Source organism: Anas platyrhynchos, chromosome 4 (assembly GCF_047663525.1).
Source record: "Anas platyrhynchos isolate ZD024472 breed Pekin duck chromosome 4, IASCAAS_PekinDuck_T2T, whole genome shotgun sequence".
NCBI classification, from domain to species: Eukaryota; Metazoa; Chordata; class Aves; order Anseriformes; family Anatidae; genus Anas; species Anas platyrhynchos.
Genome location: NC_092590.1, coordinates 70,073,916 through 70,096,591, shown reverse-complemented (window position 1 = coordinate 70,096,591; position 22,676 = coordinate 70,073,916). Strand labels below are relative to the sequence as shown.

Below are 22,676 nucleotides of genomic sequence, written 5' to 3'. Positions count from 1 at the left end.
AGGATGGAGATGGTGGGAGGCTGGGAGCCACCTGCCTTTTGGGAATGAGACCAGACCAAGAGAAATTGCTCCTTTTTAGATATTTTGCTTAGTCTGCAAGGGTTCTCTGTAATAATTGGCTTTCTGTGCTTGATCAAGACTAAGAGAGTTCTGGAGTATGCACTTAATGAGTACATGTTTTTACTCTTCAGGTCAAACCTTAAGGCTTGGCTCAAGGCTAGACTGTGAGCCAAAGCCTGCTTCCACTGGCTTTAGTTTTGTTACGTGCATTCTTATACTTCCTATGAAGCAGGTATAATGTGCTAACCTGTCATGTTAGGTTTAATAAAAAGACAGTCCTGCTTCAGAAAGCATTTAAGAGCAGTGTCTATCTTAATACAATGCAGAATATCTCACTTATGAAAGCTGAGATGTTGATTAAAAGGGCTAAAAGTGTTAAGAAGATCAGACATGACCTTGATGATTTCTAGCATTAAACATTTCAACATAAGTCAGAGTTCTGACTGCAGTAACCTCTCCCTGCTTAATTTTGAGTGCAACAAACAACATCGTATCTTTATAAATATTTATCGAAAACACAGGAAAGAAGACAAAATAATTGCAGTATTCAAATAACAAACTTCCTTTAACAGCATCCTGTATTGCATTCCCCTTTAATTATAATCTGTTTTCACAGATAAATTCCTATTTAGCATTCTCTTACCAGGTACTAAAGATGTCATGTAAATTCGCCTTTTGTGTTAGAGGAAAAAAAAAAAAAGCTGGAACTGGAGATGAAGCTCATTCCCACCTCCAGAAACACAAAACAATGTAGGGATGGACAAAATGGGGGTGCAAGTGCCAGGGACACCTGTGAGAGCAAATGTGGCTCGTCTGAACTGATTAGACCCTGTGGCTGCAGGGCTGCTGCTGAACCCTGTCCCTTTTGCCAGTGGTGGGATGAGCTCCCCTGAGATCTCAGGGCTCAAACCCTCAAAAGAGGGCTTTTTGTCCAGCTGGCAGAAGACAAAAGGTAATGAATTTCAAGCTGGAGAGTTTATGGTAGTCAACAAAAGAAGAAGGATATGCAGGGTGAGCCAGGAGACACCAATCATCAGGCTTTGGTTTTTGCTGGTGCTGGCGGTGGTTGCTTTGGTGGTGTTTGGCAAAGTCAGGCCATCTCTCATGGCTGGGACAATGCCTAAGGAGGCCAGAGGGAACCTCCAGGCCTTGAACACAGTGATAGCACCAGACATGACTACGAAGCAGTTTCCTTCCACCTATCTGGCTCCAGCTCGGTGCTTTGTGTGGTCTCCAAAAGGTTTTATTAAGGCTCCCAAAATGCTCCCAATGGATAAAATAGCCCTTCTTCCATTTGTTCTACCTACCAGTTAGGCCACTTCTGTGGTCCACCATTTTGTCTGTCCATTCCTAGTTCCATTCCATGTTTATCACACATAGGTTAAAGTGTTGGTTTAATCAACCCCTAGTAATAGTGTACTACTGATTCTGGTGTAATTCAATATCTGTGTATTTAGGTTTTCACTTTTTTATTAACAATTTTATGTGACAGGCTGATGTAAAGACACTTGTTATCCCATAAATTTTGAGAGCGGGCATAAGTAAAACCAGCACAAAGAAAAAATAAGCTGATATTTGTTGGTCTGACAACTGGAGGCAACATCCTGTGAAAGACCAAAATGTTACCACATTTTTGGAAAGCCTCCCAGTGAATAACAGATATGAAAAAAGGAAAGGAGGGAGAATAGTGAGGTAGCTTTGAGGATGTGCAGAGCTTGTCCCAAACAGTAAGAGAAACATGGCAGAATATAAAAAGCTTATATGAATGTGTAGGAAGCCTGGCACTGAGGAGGCAGCCTGGCAGCCCAGGGCAGGATCAACACCTTCGTAGTCATTGTGGGATGATAAGGAATGAGGGGACAGGTTGTGAAGAGCATTAGGTGAGAGAACCAGTGGGTTGCAGGAAGCCACTGGAAGAAGCAAAGGCAGGACCTCTTACGACAAAAAAAACCAACAAAACAAACAAAACACACAACAAACCTTTATGAAGAAAAAAACTGAGCTCTCTATTTGCTTCTAAAATGACACCTGCTGGACAGAGTCCAGAGTGTATTACTTTTTGTATAATTTTTTCCCCTAATGACAGGAATTTGCTCCAATTCTTTATGACAAATACTCAGTTAATTCTACTTTTAGATGTATGCGGAACCTTTTCCATTTGCCTCCCCCATGCTGCTCAGTGTAACACCACTCTGCTAAATCAATAATTATGTCAGTCAGAAAACTCTCCTTCCCCATCATTACTGGCACAAATGAAATGTGAAGTCTGAGGCCATTTTGCCAACAGTAACACGCTGCTGAGAAGCACTTAACTCACTGCAATCTTCATGTGCTGTCGACCATCCTTTAAGAGAGCATGATGATCCACTTGCCACCAAAAGAGCACAGGGAAATTTTCATCAGCTCCCAGCAGAATTGCAGGGACCTTAATGCCTGTGAGAAAGCAGCATCTTTAAGAACGTGCTGAGTTACTTTGCATTAGAATACTAAGCATCTTTCTTTTTATGCACCTTATATGATTGAGGTCAACTAACTTAACATGCGTGGCCTATTCAGAATCTCCATAGGAACCAAAGCATTTTAAATACCACATAGCATCTAGTTAAGAAGAAAGGTAGGGCAGTTAAAAAACACAGATGTGCTCTACAATAAAATTTTGACCTAGCTTCTAGGGTCCTGGAGTGGAAAGATAATTTGATAACATGAGTGTTCAAAGTACAGTGAAAATGCAAAAAATAAAAACAGATTATCTGACATGTTAAATAAAGAAAACCTCTATTTCTTCCAATGCCCTGTAGCCACACATTTCCCTATGTGGTGACAGATGGTACAGCTAATATTTATTACAGAACCATAGAACCATTTGATGGTTTAGGTTGGAAAAGACTTTCAAGTTCATTAAGTTCAACCATTAACCTGACCTACTGAGCCCTATCACTAAACCATGTCCCTAAACTGTGTCCCTTAGGGCCATGTCCAGTTAGGGAGGATGTTTCGGTAGATGGAATATTGGGACAGGACGTGGACCTCTGGGGTTCAGGCTCGGTTCAGTCATACACTCCCTGCATAACCTCGGGGAAACCTATAAGTAAGTCTACCTCTTCAAGAGGGGAATATTAACTTAGTGCTCATGAGAGTGCTATGAGTCTTGGAGGCAACAGACAGATAAGGGCAAAAGTGCACAGACTAAATGACCGTCAAAGTCTGCCCGGATGGTGCCTTGGTAGGGTTCTCATAGGCAGTGTGGGGTGCAGGATTCAACGTGCTGCTCTGCAGAAAGGAGAGGGTTTATCCGTGCCTTTGGAAACCACCCATACGTCAGTTATTTCCTCATTTTGTCAGGCAAACTAAAAATTAGAAATACTTTAAAGGAACTGAGCGTAAAATATGTTTGCTGCTGCAAGCCATGAGAAAGTCCCTATGTGGACAGTCTTCTGCCTCTGCAGATTATTAAAGGTAACTGGCAGCCATCAGAAATGGGTTGGGTCCCGTTTGGCTTGTTCTGTAATGAATAAAGGAGACATAATTTATTGGCTTTGGTTTTGGTTTTTATTTCTGTCTTTTGTTTTCTAATCTTAGAAATAGAAAGCAGATTTTTTTTATTTTCCTTTTTCTGGAGGATTCATTGGGGATCTTAGGTTCTGCTTCCACATCTCATTCTTAGTCTGTATTTAATTTGAAACAGATGGGGCAGAGCATCTTTAACAACAACAACAAAAAGGCATATATTTTCCTCTGGTGTTCAGAGAGTTTGAATGAAACAGATGCTGACTAGGAAAAAAAGTATGAATTTACATATTGCCAAAGAGCAAAGGCCATGAAGTTTCAATGTAAGAATGTATTCTTGGCCTTTCTGGACTGAGAGCAAAAAGAAGGTGCCTGGCTATAATGAAGCAATGTTTTGAGAGGCACAGTGATCTGTAGTAGCCGTAAGCCTGTGAACCCTCATAAGTATCTTCTTCTCTGTAAGATCTTTATTTAAAGCCAAAATTCCCAATATTCTGTGCACAGATTGCTCCAACAACAGCTGGGGTGAAACAGCTTCCCATGCTTGCCCTTCATTCGCTGTGATTGTGAGGGGTCCTCTTGCTTCACCTGGTGCAACATCCATGCTGTTTGAAGCTGCTCTAAGCTGCATCTCTAATTCCTTCCAGGTGTTCAACAACACATAACTACGACCGCGACAGGAAATGGGGGTACTGCAAGTTGTTCTCCAAAGAGCAGACAGGTAAGGCAAACCATTGCCTGGTCACACCATTTACCTGCTTCCTACTTTGCCATCTACAGCAGGAAGGGAAAGTGCCTTCTGTGCAGCTTTTATTTGGTATACACAGAACAAGCCTTCACACTAACCATTTCTGGGGTCTCTCTGTGACTGCATAACCATAGCTGTAAATTCATAGCCATTGAATATTCATAACCACGAGGCTGTGAATATCACAGAGTCTTTAATTCACTGTTGACTAACCCGAAGCCATGGAGAGAAATTATGGCAGAGCCAATATGGAAATCTGAGCTCCTGCTGAGCACAGAGGCAATCATCTTCTCCTCCCTCATGCTTTGGAGGTGCCTTTTAGTTTTTCCCTCATCTAATCAGCTACATTTTCTGTCTCTTTGATTATTATTTTTTTAGAAGGTACAGAAACATTTCACACTGTGTACAACATACAGCCATCGCTTTACAGCTGTCCTGCCTCAAGATCTCAGAGTAAGGGGTATGCCTTCAAAACCAGTCTTTCTTGGGCTATGGGCTGCTTCAGAAAATACAAGAGGACAGATATTTCATTGCAGGAGAACCGAGGGAGAATGAAAGGGTTATTTAGCCAAGCAGTGCTACAGCTTCATGTGGATCACCCCACTCAAGTGCTATGATTACCTCATTGTGAAAGTCTGTCTAAAACGAGAAGCCAAGATCTGTGGCAAACTCTCCTTTCTATATAAGTCACTCCTAAGTGACATAGTGGGTGAAAGCACCATGTCCCAAGCATTCCTGTGGGGAGCATGCATCCCTGTCCTCAACGTTACCTTGATGGCTGGCTCTAGCATGGCTGTCTCCACAGCTTCATGGGCTGGCTACTTGGGGATCTCATTTGGCAGCATATGACATTTGTTTTGAGGCATCTAACTCATTCATTTTGCAAGGAATATACACATCTAGTCCTCAATTTATACAATGACAGGGCGGCGTTGAAAAATCACATGTAGCACTGATTAGACTTGATGCCCCTGTGTCTATTTTTGGATCTGTGTCTAAATGTTGATCATGTTCCTCTGTTCTCCTTGATACCGCTTTCAGATGTGACGTGTCTTGTTTAGTCTGTGGAATCTGGCTGGACAACCTTATATGTTCCCTTCTCACTTTCAAACAAAGGACATTTTCTGCCATCCCCTTGCAGGGATTTCTCCATCCTGTCAGGAGACTCATTGTCAAACATATTACAATCTACCAGAGCACTTGAGAAGCCAATGCTGGCTGAATCATCCTGAGAGTCTCAAATTAAGCAGTGTGCAACATCATCATTTTAAACTTAACAACTTTAAATTATTTTCCAGCCTGGCTTTAAAATGGATCAACAGTAGATCAGAGACAAATGGCCTAACCCAAAACAAGCAGCAGTACATATGCCTTTGTAATGCAAGTGTGCCAGACATGAACACAGACTTTATAGACAGTTTGTGCTTGCAAGAGTCAGGTCATGAAGGCTCCACTTCCTTATTCATGGGTGTCCTCCCAGAGTGTGAAGTGTTGGAAGCAGTAACTCATGGCTATTTTAATCCTCCAGTGAAACCGTGTCACAGTGGTGTCTGGCTGATGGCAGGAGGCTGTTTCAGTGACTGAGGAAGCAGCTCGCCAAGCCCCATGTTTTACATTTCCATGTTAGTGAGCATCCTGGCAGGCACAACTCAGGTCCAGCCCCACCAGTGGTTCTCTGGCACCTGAGAAATGCCCCTTGGCTCTGCCCTAAAGTGAATTTAAAAGGAGGGTTCCTGCCTCTCTCTTGTCTTTCCCCATCCTTACTGCTTTTATTTCCCCACTCCATTTCTTCTCAGGACAGATCTTTCAGCCCTTTTCCATTTCTCTTTGAAGTCTTGGGGGTAGAGTTTCTGTTGTGTTCTTTCTTCACTGCTGTGAATGGGTCCCAGACCACCCTAGCATCACTTGCTGCTCCTCCTATGCAGAAAAAAACACAGGGTTTATAGGGCCTGCATCCTTTTGGGACCCAAGATAGTCCATTTGGCCAGAGAAGGGAATTCCCCAGTGGAGGATGGATTTGCTGGGGAGCCCTCCATCTTTCCCCTCTCCCCACTGCTCCTCCAGGGGTTCCTCATGCCACCTCTGTCCTGCTCCCTGCCCATCACTGTGGTCCTGGCAGCCCCATGAGCAGCTCTCTCCAAAGTGAGCAAGCCTTTTGGGACTCTCCAGCTAATTTTCAGCTGTTACTCTCTATAGGGTGGTTTGCAAAAAGAAAGGCACCTCACCAACCTGCCTCTTGATGAGGGCTGTCAGCATACTACAACCCCAGTAAGGGCTTGCCCTGATTACTGGTTCTTCTCCAGAAAACAAGAGTTATGTGTGTGAGAGAGAAAATGAAAAGAAAAAGAGGGATGGGATCACTGCTGGCTGTTACAAAGAAAATGCTTTATTCCTAGAAGTGTTAAGGATTTTGTAAAATTAAATATAAAGGTATTGAGATGTTTATTTATAAGCATAGTTCTATTTTATTTATTTATGTATATATGTATTTATTTAATACATTTTTTTTAAAGCAGCAGGCACTGTATTTGGACTTGGAAAAGGTTTAACAGATCATCAGCCATAGGTTAAAGAGTAGAAGTTTATGTTGAGTTCTAAAGGGAGGAGTGGCAAAATGGCTGAAGGGTATTTCAAGCAAAGGGAGGGGAGTTCACTTGCTGGGGAAAATAACTGGGAAGAGGGCAGGAGTCAAACTGAATAATGCTGATCTTCTAAACATGGAAAGTATACCATTTTATTGTGAAAAGAATCCCATTAATCTAACCTAATCGCACTTCTGGGGGAGTCTCAGCTGCTTTATAGGCACCTGAAAAGCAGTTAAAAGTGAAATTCTGGGGGGAGAAAACATCCTTGACTGACTAGTGAGAAGTGTGCAAACTGGGATGGGAAAGATCAAAGACTGAAGCATGGACTCTCTCCAGGCCCAGAATGCCCTGTGTATGTGGGGAGTCTGCTCGAACCCATTGAAGCTGCTTGCAAGTTAGTGTTAAGCAAGCATTTGAGGCATAGATCCAGAAAAATACTTCTGCCAGCTTCCAGAGAAAGTTTTACCAACAAGCCTTTAGCTGCAGGGTGAAGTTAAGCTTGGGTATAAAGGCTCTGCTGGAGGGAGATGTTAGCACCGTGCAGTACAGAGCCAGAGCTCACAGAAACAACACCTGGAGCGCTTGTTCAAAACCCCCTGAAATTAGCAGGAGCTTTATCGCTGCCTTTGGGAGATATTTGTTCAGGTTTCTAGAGGATCTGCCTTTCCTGCCCCGGAAATCCTTTGGAGAGCATGTGTAGTATCCGCCCGAGGTGAGCACCTTCATGGACATGGGCCAGGCTGTGCATGCATGGCTCAGATTTATACAATTGTATAGGCATACATGCACAATGGCCTTATGTATGGGACCTCCAGATCTTGGGCAGCCTGTTAATATTACTGCTCAGGCTGCTGAACGTCTGCAAATCTTGGACGAGTGGCCAAAACCCTGATTTGGAAAAAAATGTCAGACCGCCAGACACCAAGTTCTTTTTTTAAGAGATGTTTGGACTGATATGGAAAGAAGAACTAGAGAACTAGTGCTGTGTGGGCTGCGCAGGCAGGAGGAAGAGGCACCACTGCAGGGGGGGCTGTGAGGAAGAGCAGCCCCTGGGAAAGGTGGGTGGCAGAAACAGAAAGTTTTTGTGGGCAGATACGGTTAGAAAGGCAAGACAAGGCTGCTGTTCATTCAGAAGAGTCTCAGAGAGGTGAAGCTGAAGTCAAAGTGACTGCTAGCAAACAGTGTTTTTCCCATGAGAGTGGGGAGGTAAGGCTGGGTGGGTTTAGACATTGGCTGAACAAGCAGGGACTTGGTACTCCCTGGTTAATAGTGGGCAGGATTCCTTACAGAGAGGTGTGAATTGTCCATGTGCTTAGGAGCATCTCTCAGAGGTAGAAGTTGGTCCTGGGCTCCAGGACAAGAGGGGAGGGATGCAGAATACCCTGGGGAAGTCTGGCAGTGCATAGGTGTGATATAGTGAGGGACTTGGACTAGGAAGGAAAGGAAGGGATGTTAATGCTCTTTGCAAGTTTAATGAGGGTACTGAGCACTGCTGCACCAGAAGATGGCCTGGAGACCAACTCATGGTTTGGACTTGATAGGTATAGGAAATACAGAATTTACCTTTGAAGAAACATTACGTCACTACAAATTTCATAACTATCAAGCAGCACGAACAGGGGAATCATCACTGCCTTTACTTGCTTTCCCTTGATGTTATCCTGGAGTGAAACTACCAGTGAATACACCCAAGGCTGGTATTTACACCAATTACACCACTCTGTCCTGAAGTAAATATTTTGAGAAGTGCAGGGTAACCTTCCCATTTACACTGCCATAGCCAAGTTCAGGATCTGCTCTTTCATGCTTCACCTCAGCTCTGTATGTGTGTGCCTGTGTCTTCATACGTTACCTCCCATGTTTAGGACCACACTTTAACCAAAGGAGCACTTGGGTTGAATAACTCTACAGCTGCTCTTGTAGAGTTGGACTAGCTTTAACAAAAAGGATTGAAATGCAGACAAGATGTTAGGCTAACTCTTCCACAGGTGTAAAATATGATGTTGGTTGACTTCAGGGGAGATACAGTCCTGGATACTATCTGGAATCAGGAGCTCTGGGTGGCCAGCTAGACTCACAATTTTTGTTTTGATGGAAGTAGAGCTTCCATCACAGGGCTGAGAGAGTCGTCCTGGTGCACCCTCTTCTCTTCCAACCTATTTTCCCGCGATTTAGAAAATTCCCATACAAACAGATACACTACTCTGGTCCAGCTCAATTTCATTTGGCCTGATTTATTTGGACGTGCCCTTGTTTTGCTTCAAAAGTTTTTTCCTTTGTTCCGGCTGTCCTTTCATTTTAGACATAATACAAAAATCCGTAGCAAATTCCTCCATCGAGGATCGTCCTTCGTGTCATTTGAAAGAGAAGATGCATAATCCCGGTTATTTCTGTTGAAATGCGAAGCATGCAGGGCGGTAATCCGGGCAGAGGCAGAGCTGCAGCCTTCCCTCCCCAGTGCAAAGGCACAGCTCCATCTTGTGGGCATTCAGCCCATCTTCTTCCTCACCATACAGCTTCACGCGTGCCTGAACCCACCACCATGGGACAAGTTACTCTGGTGGAGAAGGTTCAGCACAGTGGTTTGCTCTCCTTTTTAAAAAAGCTGGGTAAGTATAGCTGCTCTGGAGCTTAAAACAAGAACAACGTGAATTGTTCGGATAAACACCGTTTTAGATTCATAGGTGGTATTAAAACCACTGTGCATCGAACCAGAATGGTTAAGGTAACCGAGCCGACGCCTAACACAACAAAGCACGGCTTATCTGGCAGTCATTAACAGCAGCTTCTTATGTGGCCTGCCTAGATTACTGCGCAAACAGCCCTTGCCAAAATGGAGGGACCTGTTTTCTCGCTCACGGCCATAGGATGTACCACTGTGCCTGTTCCGAGGAATTCACGGGAAGGGATTGCCAGATGAGTAAGTATCTTCTTACACGAGTGTTACAACATGAAATACAAGCAGTAAGTAGAGCTCATTAAAGTTTGCTTAATGAAAAGGTAGTGCTGTTGTGATGGGAGAGACCACTGCAGCATGGATGTTTGTGTAGGCGGATTTCCAAATGGTTATGACAGACAATCCATTAGTGACAGGACAGCTGAAAATAGCTTGATTATACAGTTATAAATCCAAGCATGCTCTGAGCCAGTGAGATGTTAAGTTATAGGAAACACAAAGAGCCTCTTCCCCTCCCTTTGCTGTTTTTAAGATTTAAATATCACTTACATGTTTGGAGAAGACTAATAATACCATACAGTAGGTAGGGCAGGGAGACATGAAAAAGCAACAGCATTTCAGGTGACGCCTTACTGCTTGTGCATATGCAGACATGGGGCCATTTCAGCTTCTCCTATGATGTCAGCCTTCCACCTGTACAGCTTCTCCACCTTCAGGGGAGTCATTTCCAAAGGTGGAGGAGATTCAAGCCGGGTCATTTCTTGGGTCATTTCTCCAGTTTTGTGGTGGTGTCACTCCCAATTTACTGCATGTCAAGGGAGGAATTCGGCCTTTACAAGGGCTTTCAGGTACACTTGCTGTTGTTTAATAAAGGCTTTTTCCTGAAGATCTAGAGTGTCTCCCACCATAAGCAAGGATGCCCTTTTCAGTGTTGATGCTCCACTGTCTCCAGCACAGCCCATCACCTGTGACTGACACCATAAAGTGTGACAGACACAGTGATACATCACTGATTTTATTTTTTGTATTTGTTGACTGAACTTTTGGGAGGGCTGAAGTGATGCTGCCATGTTCACAGAGCTTTAGGAGAAAGCCACCTCTGCCTTGAGGTCCTTAGAGCTGTGGCTTAGTGCAGCCACACCTTGGAGGCTGGCTTCTTTGAGAAGCACCAGCTGTCAACAAACATACATCAATTCAACAGGAAAAAAGGGAGAAAGGGTATGTGGTGCCGCCTCCTGCAAGAAATAACCTCAGAAAGCCTGTGATGTTTTTTAAACTGTGTTTTAGGGAAATGTTTTGACAACAGTCTCTATGAGTACTTTGATGTGGGCATGACCTGGTCAAGAGTCCAACAAGGAGCTGTGGAGCAGTGCACATGTGTGGACGGCGAGATTGAGTGTCAGAGTATCGAACATGAACGTAAGCACACTATTTTGTATTGCAGCTCTTGACCTGCTTGGGGGATAAATGATAGTAAGGGTATCAGGGTCTGAGTGGTGGTACCAGAGCCAGGCTGCTATTGCAGCTCACGTGCCCTCCCCAAGAGGGCCATATCCTCCCATGTGTGAACAGTAATGCTGACCCAGGGAATCACTTTAGTGTGTCCATCTTTATTAAATGAATTAAGCTGAATTTTAGTGACAAGCCTTAGTGTTGTCCTTGACGGAGATTCAATCCTGAACTGCAGTGCATAGGAACATGCAGCAGATGATACAGTAGAAGTGCTGAAATTTCTGACTTTTCTCTCTTCCAAAGCTGTAACGTGCCTGAGATACACACCCTCCTCTTTCCCTGCACACCTACAATTACTTGAAGTTACTGTTTCCTCTGAGATTTCTTCCCAAGCCTATCCCAGTGTGTTAACTACTTGCCTCCAGGATCTCATTGCCCTGCATCGAGCCCAGAGTCCCCATGACTTTAGGCTCAACATACTCATTCCCAACCAGGGTGATGCTTAAGTTGTGAAGCCTCCACCTTGTTTTGGGCTCCCAGGTGCCAGACAGAGTTATCCAACTAGCTGCAGGGCATGTGCTCCAGGTTGTCACCTATCTGATGAAGCCATCATGGCACCTCCCTTTTGAAAGGATAGTTGGTGGGAAGCAAAAGTATGCCTTACCTCTCTGTGTATGCTCCAGTATGGCTATTGTGTTATTCAGTCTGGCTGACTGGATCAACCCCCCTAGACTCCCAAATAACTTAGAGTACCAAGTAAGCTTCACAGAAGCCCTTTGAAGTAACTAGGTGCTTTTATTTCCACCTTACAGAAGTGGAAATTGATGTATGGAGAGAGTTGGTGGCTTTCTAGGACAATGGGAGTCCTTGGGAGAGCTCATAAATTTAATAGGACTTCATATTTCCTCGTTAGACACCCTAAATATTTGGCTGAGCTTCCTGCTAGATACCTCATTACAAATTTCAATACAGCTCTGTGACAAACTTGGAATTGGCAGAACCCTCTGTACAGAACAAAATGCTAATGCCAACATCATCACCACTGGTAATAACAATCATCACCCCCTTTTATCTATTGTTCATTAATAATATTTTTCAATAGCTATGCTGACATTATCCAATACAAGTGAAAGCAATGAGACAGACCTCAGTGGGCAGAAATCAGCGTAGTTTCCTTTTCTTCAATTCATATCAGGTGTAGGTCTGAGATGAGTAAAAAGGAAAACCTTCCTCAAAATATATATGCAGGAAGAAGATGTACTAAATTAAGGTAAAATGGACGGATTCTCTTGAATTGCTTGTATCTTTGATTTAATCTTTGTCTTCTGCTTGTAGGTTGTGTTCGTGATCCTTGCATGAATGGTGGAGAATGTAAAATGATTACCTCCAATAGGGAAATCGTATGTGATTGCAAAAGAAATTTTGTAGGAAAGTATTGCAATATTGGTAAGTATAACAATGTTCTGGCGGGCAGGGAAGTTGGAATTTTCATGTACGTGTAAGCCTAGGGATTTTTTACCTCTTTGTTGTATTTTACCTTTGCAGACATTTCTTGTAATAACAGAACAGTAATGTAGAAGGTCACAAACAATTTTTAATGTATTCCTCCAGTGTAGAACGTGACACACTCTTCTTCACTGAAACACTGCTTCTAAAAATATTTGTTCATGTCCTTAACTTTATGGAAAATTAAACACAGAAGTTTTAATCTAATTACTCATGTCCATAAAACTAAGCGCATGTGCCCATTTTGTAGGGTCAGAGTCACAGAGCTGTTACCCAATACAAATGCTTCCCTGTGGATTCAAGCATCTTGTGCTGTCCCCTCATGAAATAAGGAGTTGTGCTCTAACAAAAGCTAGCAGCTGGCTATATTTGGTAGCACGAGGCTGTTGTGAGATGTAGACAGAGATAAATGTACACCCTTTGTTTGGATTATTTTGTACTTCAAATTAATATCACATTTAGCTCTGTACAGCTTACCTAAAAAATTCTTACTTGTACTGGTGGGTCAGGGAAGAGAAATCTGCCCTTTGGTGTCTGTGTGCTAGCTCTCTGCTGCTTCTTATTTGTTGCTGCATTGTTTTTGGTATAACTTCAAGGCAGAAGATTTAACATTTCTCACTGCAAGGGTTACATCTGTTTGTAAAGCTCACCTGAACACTAAATCTTAAGTTGTATTAGTGGCTGCTTTTTGAATACCAAAGATATTAGGCATAATTTATAGTAGACCTGCACTCATACCAGCCTGTGATTCCAACTGACTCATTGGCTGTGGCTTTCAGTACATAAACCCCAAGACTTTGATCTAGATTTCATCAAAATCAAACATAAGGCTTGTGGAAGATACGGTGGGCACCTAGTTGTCTGATTGAGTGCTTGAGTTAAAAAATAAACAAAAAATGAGAGCACTAATATATAAGTTGGTATCTGGTAATCTTCTCTGTTATTCTGGTGGTTAACAAATTGTGCAGCCATCTATTCAAACTGGAAAAAATCCACTTGGGAGACCGGCAGTACAAATATCAGGAAAGAATTGGCAAATTGAATGGTTTACAAACTGGTCCTGAACCTTCATTTACCAGATACCTGATTAATCATGTGAAACAAGTTTGCGACTCTTGGAAGTAACTCACTGTAGCTCTGTTTTTGTCCTTCTGTTACCTCAGTGAGATTTTTCCTGGGCTTTGCTGCTCCATGGATTTGGGTGGCAGCACTGCATGTATACAGTGCATTTGCAACCTAATATCCTGGGGAGGACTGCACACTGCTTCACGTGAAAACACTTTCCAAATACCTATTTGGTTATCAACTTCCCATGCCCAGAGCTGCAATGCTGTATGTAAACATCCACCAAGCATGGCTGGGATTGGGAATGTCAGGATGGCAGTGTTATAGCTGTAATACTGGTTTTCTGTTAGACTAGCTCAGAACAAGAAATAAGCAGGTGCTCTTGATTACTTGAAAATAATAAAAGCAAACATTTGGTTTGCTAAACAAATGGCTTTAGATGCTTACAATCCATCTGCATTCAGCTGCCTAACACCCCCACACAAAACGGGTACTGAAGGATTGTGTTTATGTGTCAAGGGCTTACAAAGAAGTATAAAAATGAAAAAAAAAAAAAAAGAAGCCTCTTTGCCAGGATTTAGTCATTCTAAATTAATGCAAATAAATTAGTTCTGGAGTCTACTGACCTGATAGTGCCACCACTCAAGTGCAATGGTATTTTGGTGAAAGCACCGAGAGTTTGTGATCTCATAGCACATGGAACAGATTTCTAAATATGTGTTGGATTAATTTATTCTTCAACCCTTCAATTTGTTGCTGTGAGCACAGCTGGCTTTTTTTTTTTTTTTTCTCCTTTTTTACAGTCTTGTAGTTTCCTTTGTCTCACAGGACTGAGTTGGGAGGTTACACTTTAATCTCAGTAGCCTCTGGTTATAATGCTTGATTCAGAGAAAGCTGCAGTGTCCCCATCCCAGTGTCTCTAAAATTTACTTTATTCTAAATTGTTCATTTGTAGACGCAACTTTAAACCCAAGTTGTGATGCAAAGATGCCTTAAAAAAAAAGGAAGGAAGAAAAGAAGGAAGGAAAACAAAAACAAAATTATTTAATGGATGATAAGTACTCCCAAATGTTATTAAGCTGTGATGTGATTGAGATCTCTGTGATCTGCCCTTGACTTCTACAAAAATAACCAGTCTTCATGTATTTCTAATAGAAAATCAGCTAATTTGTCTTAATATCATACTCACAAATATAAATAAATGCAGTGCTATCCTGTGTGAGATCACAAATCTGAGTACTGTTGTGCCTTGAGCACTGGTAAAGTAGAGGATAATTGAGGAGTAACGTTAGTAGCAGGAAATTACAGAGAAATACTTCTGGTCTGAGGAATTTCTCAGCAGACCACTGGACGTTCATATTTAATAGACCTTTACTTGTTTTCCACTGAATTTGTCTGAACTTTATAGAACTTTATGCTTTCACCTTTCAGAGCATGCCATGACAAGAAGTTCCAGAATTTAAATAGATGTGAAGAGAAACAGTATTTTCTATTGTTAGCTTAAAACCTACTCCCTGATAATTTCATTTCCCCCCACTTTGTACTGTGAGTAACAGAATAATTGTAACTTTGCAGATACCTATTTATCTGTCCGTTGATGGTCTCTTTTTCAGACTATGGGGTCTTGATCACAGCTTAAAATCATTTTTGACAATTTTTATCATTTTCTTGCAAACAATCATTACAGATATTGCCAAGCTATTCTCATAATGGCCATGCAGTTCTTGGCAAATTGTGAGATGGATTAAAAAAAAGTATGGGTGGTGACAAATGTAACATAGGACATGTCTATAACAAAGGGGATCTATATACAAAAGACAGTTTCTAATATAGATTTCTATTTTTTTTTTTTGTAATAATAATTTATTTTCTAACCCCTAAAGAAGAATCCATCATTATTAAAGAAAGACCTGACATTTAAAAAATGTTCTAACACAGTTTCTGCATAAGATTTTTGGAAAGGAAAATAGATTACATCACCAAAAAGTCCCTCCCCAAACAGATGCTGTTTAAAATTATGCAGGTATACACTTTTAATTAAGCTTAATTCATAATAATTGCACTTACATATGTACTTGTAAATTAAAAAAAAAAGATTTTGTATAAAGAGTAACTGTGTTCACTTTGGAGACAGAGCTCTTGATGAGGGAGCTCTGAATCCCAGCTTTAAGTGAAAATTCAGAATTAATTATCCAACCAAGAGTAGCAATGGTCATCTTACTGTACAGGCACAAAAAGGGTTCAGAGTCAGTACTTCGGCAGTAATAAAGGTGAGAAAGGAATGAAAACTAAGAGGCATGTAAGGGTGATATTTTATCTGTGGCCCAATCTGGCACAGAGAGTAGGGGAGAAGGGAGGGAATTGTGAAGATGCTGAGGGAGATGTTTAACTTGAGAAATGTTTAACTTCATTGGAGGCAATAACTTGTGACAAACAGTAATGAAGATGTAATTGTAAAATTACTTTGATATTTCAAGTTTCTTTGAATCAAGAAAAGCCATGGTAGAAATGTTCCCTGAATACAGAGGGACACACAGCTAAAGAATGAGGAACAACTTGAACAGAGGACAGATTGATCATTTATACTCGGCATTTATGCAGATATTAAAGGGACTTGGAAGGTGAAGGAAAGAGACATAGATTTATTTATTTATTTATTTATAAGAAATTGGTGCCTTTAGGCTTTTGGGGTCGAAAAAGCACCATTGTATTCGTACTGCAGGCCTTAGTTGAAGTGCAAGTAGGAACTGGTGTACATTTGGCTTCCTTTCTGCAATAAAAACAGTTCCTACAGTTCCTTCTGACTGTGGAGTGCTTGCTTTAGTATTGTTTTGGGGTTTGGGTTGCTAGTTAGTTTCGTGGTCTCAATGGAATTTTTAAATGTATTCCCAATTTATTGGTGAATGTTAGTGGTGTATCTTTATCCTCTAACTATTTGCCAAGCCTTTTCCCGAAACACTTCCACAAAATGTCATCTGCAGATGACTTTGTTTTGCTGACACTGAGCAGAGAAATAGCTTGCAGTCATACGTGGATAACTGAGGTGGGTTTCGTATCACATATGCCAATGGTTTGTTAACTTTTAACTAGATTTTTGGGGTGCATAATTTATTCATTAGGTGGTACAATGGTTTTGATGGCTAGCTGGGGTTTATTTCTGTTTCTGTTGTTGTGGTATTAGGATTTAGCAATAATTCAGGGTCTGTTCATGTGGAACTATTTACAAAATTTAGGTAGCTGTGTATTAAAAAATCAGAAATAGTGTTTGCTAATAGTTCGGTCATGGTAAATTGTGGGGTTGTTGAGGGTATTTCTGAAAACCCCTTATGTTTTCCAGTGGTGATGGTTTTTATTTTAATTTTTTTTTCATTTCCTTTTTATTTTTTTTCCCTGTAGGCTATTGGTAATGGAATTAGAGGGACAACATAGCTTTAAAGCAAGTATGAGTTGGAATGCTAATTGTGGAAGGTTTATGGTTATATAAGGAGATGTGTTGGTTTATGTCAGAAGTAGGTTGAAGAATTTTAGAAAAGTAAAATGACAGAATAGATGAATATATAATTATATACAAGAAAAACTCTTGGCCACATCTTTGAGTAACTGGGGGTGTTTGAGTTAATAAAAGAAGTTGGAAAAAAAAAAAGAAAAAGACAGCAAACCCACCCTCTTAGTGGCTGTTTTACTGACATAGTGTGTTTGCAGTTTTCTGCTAAAAAAGGTACTTTCGTAAAGGAAATCTAGCTCTGGAGGCTGGAGGGAAAGTTTTAAATCTTTCCTTCTGAAGAAGATAGCGAGAAGATAATGAAAACTTTTTATGTTTACCAATGGCATTCTATAGCATCATTATGGTTTGATATGGTTTGGAGAAGTGACTAGATGGTTTGCAAGCATAAAGTTTATGGGTTCCCTAGGAGGTTGTGCAAGGTTAGAGTAAGGTTTATAAAGGCAAGGATAATGAAGAGGAAGCCTAGGGTACTGTTGCAGAAGGTACTGGTGCAGTAAAGGTGGCTTGGATTTTTACCAGATTTTGAATTATTTCCAAAAAGGCTGCTGGAGCTAGTTTCATGGAGAAAAACTAGGTCTGGTAGGCTAAGATCTGAAACGGTAAATGGTAGGAGGAACTAGAAGATGAAGTACATGAACATGTCATCAACTGAGAATGCAGCTCTGATTCACTGCACTAGGATATATAACAGATGGTGGACAGAAGACTAGTGACAACTGTGGCTTCACAAAACAATGTTCATTAGGCACTGTTTATGGAGATGTTGAATGTGAGTGGAAATAGAGAGGCTACTCTGATATCTCTGGTTTCTTTACAGAGTTAGGAATTATAATAAAGATTTTGGCTTTTGTAGAGGAAAATGCAAGCAAAGAAGGGAGCACCATTTGCATACAGGCTGTGGGTCAGTCATTTACAATGGGCATAACAAATCTGGGCTACAGAGGAGAAAGCTAATGAGCTATGCTATCCGTGGTATAGTGTATTGCAAAGATTAACTTTATGAAGATCAAATGATAAGGCCTAGGACTAGACAAAAACTTCTGAGGAGACAGGAGTAGATTGGAGATCAAAAGAAAACTTTATTTTTTACAAATGAATGTATTTTTCAGATGTTGGTGGGGACTGAAATTTCTATGGTACCTTCTGTGTGCCTGCATTGGTGCCTTTTTAATTGATTAGTCTTTGTCATAATCCTAGTATAAAATAATATCATTAATATCAGCAGCTGATAATATGAAGCAGCTGCTTAGTCCTTACTCTTATGATAGGTGGTTAAGGGGGATGTAGTGAGATGCAGGAAGATGCAGACTTTGTGGTAGAACTCAGAAGTTCCACTTAGAATATCCACTACAGTGTTTGCCTCTCCTATTGTTTGCTTTCTCCCACCAGGCCACTCTGCGTGCTTCAGAGAATCCCCTCTTATTGCTTGCTCTTTAATGAGCAAGTGCTCGTCTACTAGCCATCATTAAGTGGCAGAAAGTCTTTTTCTGTCCAGAGTGTATAGAGTAATTTAAACCTTTATATAGAAAGACTCAACTTACTCAGAAGGTAGATTTATACATTAGTTTTTATTAAAATAAAATAAAAAGCCTTCAGTTTTATTTAAGCTGATTTAAGTATTTGCAAGTGCAAGATTACAAAGATAAGTTGAAAGACAAATATGTTAAACAATAAGTCCAGCTGCAGTGAATAGTGTGTGCAATCCTTAAGTTAGGATGCAACTTAAAAAGATCTTTTGTGCTATATAAATCACTGCTTTTCCAGTCCTAAATTCATTCTTGTTTCACATGGTAAGTTTCTATTAAATTTAATTCATTACAAAGGGATGCCAATTTTCCTACATTGCTGCATCATTTTTGGCTTAGAGAGATTGTTTTTGTGTTTCATAATAAGGCTGTGGTTTCAGTGGGGATTTATTTCAGTGTTAGGTGCTGTCAGACTGGAGGTTTTATTGCTATTCAACAAACTGGAAAGCTGGTTCATAATATGAACCAATTATTTGTTATAAATTTCTTACGTGTTATTTTCTGTTGTATTAAATCATAAGCCCAAATAGAAATATTGAGATCTAGGTAAATATTATAAATATGTGATAGAATTACACAGAAATATACATTTCCTTATATTTCTGTTGTGGTTTATATTCATTAATTTGCAAACTCTGAAAATGACAGTAGTTGTTATTATTCTTACTTTCGGAGACAGGGATTAGTGCATGGCAATATGAAGCAGACTGCTTGAAGCCAGGGACAGCCTAGTCCTGGGGCTGCTGCCTCTGTGCTTTAGACTTCATATTCTCTTTGTGATAGTGTGAAAAAGATGGCAACTGCTTTCTGTGCCCACCTGGCACCTTCTTAGTTATTTACGGAGATTTTCAATGGAACGGGGAGGGAGAGTTTGTTCTGAAGAAGAAGCAGATTTTCTTTTGGGAGGGTGATGAAGAGCAATGCCAGGTTAATACAAAAGTCCTTCATAGCTCTCAGCATGGTGTTTGCTACACTTTATCCAGCCAAGTCTGCTTTGTTGCTCTCAAAACACCTGAGAATTCTTCAGATTTTTATACAATGAAGTGAAATGCATATAGGAGCAATCTGTACAAATGCTGGAAACTCCTTTATGTTACACATTCATTTATCCTGGGAACTCACAGCTACCCAGAAAAGGAGACTGAGGAACCTCTAGGTGGATCAAGAAAAGACAAGCCCTTCCAATGAATCTGAGCTCATATTGAAATGAAACTTGACTGTAAAGGACTCCTTGGGAAGCAACAACGCTGAGGCAGTATAAGCAATAAATTTATACTGAGGCATAAAATTTCATCGTTCATTGCTATTCATCTTCATTGTTAATAGATGACACATGACATGTAAATATAAATTGATAGATGCACTAGAAAGTTTTCAGACAGGTATGAATGCCCTGTCTTCCAAACAATTTACTGTCTAGTGAGTGCCAAAGTGCTCGCTATGCCCAGCACAGGGATAGTAGGGCATGATTTTGGCTCTGGGGCTTCCTGAGACACTTACACAGTAGTGGGCATTTGCTCCTGGAAACCTCTGAGGATGTTCTCCTAATTCTACCAAGGTTTTGCTTTTCTATGATTTCCTAAAGATCTCTTCTATCTGGATAATTGATATTTAAGACACAAGAAAAGACATCTGGTAAGGGCAAGTTTAAGCAGAGGGGGGACTTCGGCCTTGTCCTCTTACCTCTCTCCCTTCCTGCCATGCGCTCACATAGAACAATACGAAAAAAAGAAACTCATCTCACATTGTATTTGATAAAAGCATTATAGGTTGCTCATGGATAAAACAAAGCATTACTGAATGAAATGGTTACTTAAAGCTATCCTGCCCCAGGATTAGGACCATCAGAGGAAAAAAAAAAATATTGGCAGAATGAAACAAGATATGCATATCTGAAAGAAAAATAAAGTCAAAGCTCAAAAACGTTAGGAAAATCGTGATGAGGTATTTGGGAAGAAATATGAAAGTTATGTTGTTTTCAACAGAAAGACTTCCAAAAGAAACTCATAAAATATTCAGGTATGTAACTACAGAACCTGATACAAGGTCTGGTGACAAAAAGGTCTTGTTAAATGTTTTCAGGAAGTCATCAATTAGAACTGGTTGGATAACTGCTATTTTTGGTTGCTTTTAATTTTAAGACCTGAAACTGCTTTTTACTGGAAAACTAAAAAATCAATGAATTGGTGTGACATGCTGATAAAACATGCCACAATAACACAATAAGATTGTTTTGTGTGAGTTATTTAAACCTCTTGGATTTTCAAAATATAACAAGAAATTATTTTAGAATTTTAATGATTTTTTTTTCCTGAAAATGAATGGTGATGATAGTGGTATGGGTCCGCGGAATAAATTGGATCTACATTTTCATCAAACTGAAGTTTCATCCGAAACTTCATCTGAAGTTTCAGGCCACTTCTACTCCAAGGCTGATTGGCAGTACTGCAGGAAAGTGAATGAACAAGAAAAATACGTATATTATGCCCTCCATTACTTTCTTCCACATGGGAAAATAAATACATTTCAGAGTTATGGGAAGCTGTAGAAGCTATAGAGCATTCAGAAGGAATAACTCCCAGTCAGAGAAATCCATTAAGAACTGCTGAAAGCAGACCACCTACACACAGCTTCTGACAGAGGCAAAAGGAGATTTTTCAGTTCTAGTTCAAAAAAGGCTATTAGAAACCAAAGATCTATAAGACTACATTCATTCCAGAACACATTTCTGAGAACTTTTTTTCCTGAATTATAGGTATAAAATGTATTAGACTTTGCGTATACTTCTTAGTGTCTTTAGATACATAATGAACTGTGATGGGGGTGCCATGGTGGTAATGTAAGCCAGTAATGCAAGGAAACAGCAACTCTGTTAACTTAGATGCTTCTCCACAAGATGTGAGATTAAATTACTTCTGTGCCAAAAATACCCCTTAGAAAACCAAAACCAAAGAAAAAGTGTCTGAGAGATATTACTGTTCCTCTCAACAAGTGCAATATGTAATCCAAACTTCTTAGAGGAGGAAACATGAGGGATGATTTAGAAAGGGGCCAAATTCTTCTAGTTATAATTTTCTGGCAGCTTTAGCAATGACTGGCAGACATGCAGATACATAGATGCATTGGATTTTAAACCTGACAAGGTTGAGCGCAACTTGTAAACACCATCTGCAAGCTGTCCAAACCATTGGTGTTGGAGAATATGGCCCCAGTTCTGCACTGAAACAGAATCTTGTTTCATCCTCATAAAAGCAGGCAACTCTAAATCATTTCTGAATGTAATAAATACACCACAAATAAAAACAGCACCTGGCATTTCCTTGGATAAATGGAAGAATTTTGCATGCAGCATGATGGTAGTATTTTCATGACACTGTTTCAGGCAAACAAAGCAGCTTAACTTGCAACTTGCCTGGAAAATAAACGGCAGGTTGCCAAGAAATGGGTACTATTGCTAACAATGCAAATGGAAGACAAAAATCTTTCCCGTGAGCTCTGAGATTACGGCTGTTAAAAGATTTGTTTGATTGAATGTTATATTCCCCTGTTATTGAAATAAAGGGAGCTTGATTTAAGGGGTGGGTGGGAGGAGGAAACGTAGGCTCGCCATCTCAGGTGCTTTTGTTAGGCCAAGCTGGAAAGACAATTTTGCCAACTATTTCTGTGCTGACTCACGTTACATTCTTCCACCAAACTTTTTGACCTCCAGCTCCCATATTTATGCCATATGCTTGCTTGTGGTTTTGAGGTCTGTTGCTACACTGAAGACTTGTAAGGATAATTGATATCAGCAGTTCACTGTGGCAATTCACTGTTTTGGTGCTGGTTGCATGCCCCAGTTCACGTGTCACCTTATTCGGTCAAAATAAACAGATCTTTGGCAATAGTTGTTCACGCTGTGCAGTGTGATTGATCATCCTCATAATGTGTTTTTCAACACTCAGGCAGTATCGTGGTGCTATATATTTCAGCATGTTTACAAGAAGATTCCACTAGCCTTGCAGATGTCAGGGATAAGTCTAGCATGGCCGGGCTAAGAAACCCT

At 40.6% G+C, this 22,676-nt stretch overlaps 1 protein-coding gene across 1 annotated transcript in view; it reads left to right on the top strand.

The window, feature by feature from the left end:
• The window catches only part of HGFAC (HGF activator), a 42,787-nt gene that overhangs the window by 5,490 nt on the left and 14,621 nt on the right, over positions 1-22,676 (top strand). Inside the window, exons 4-7 of the mRNA XM_005016189.6 lie at positions 4,215-4,288; positions 9,707-9,820; positions 10,865-10,996; positions 12,365-12,475. Coding sequence (XP_005016246.2) covers positions 4,215-4,288; positions 9,707-9,820; positions 10,865-10,996; positions 12,365-12,475 — 431 coding nt within the window. The remainder of the gene's footprint in view (positions 1-4,214; positions 4,289-9,706; positions 9,821-10,864; positions 10,997-12,364; positions 12,476-22,676) is intronic.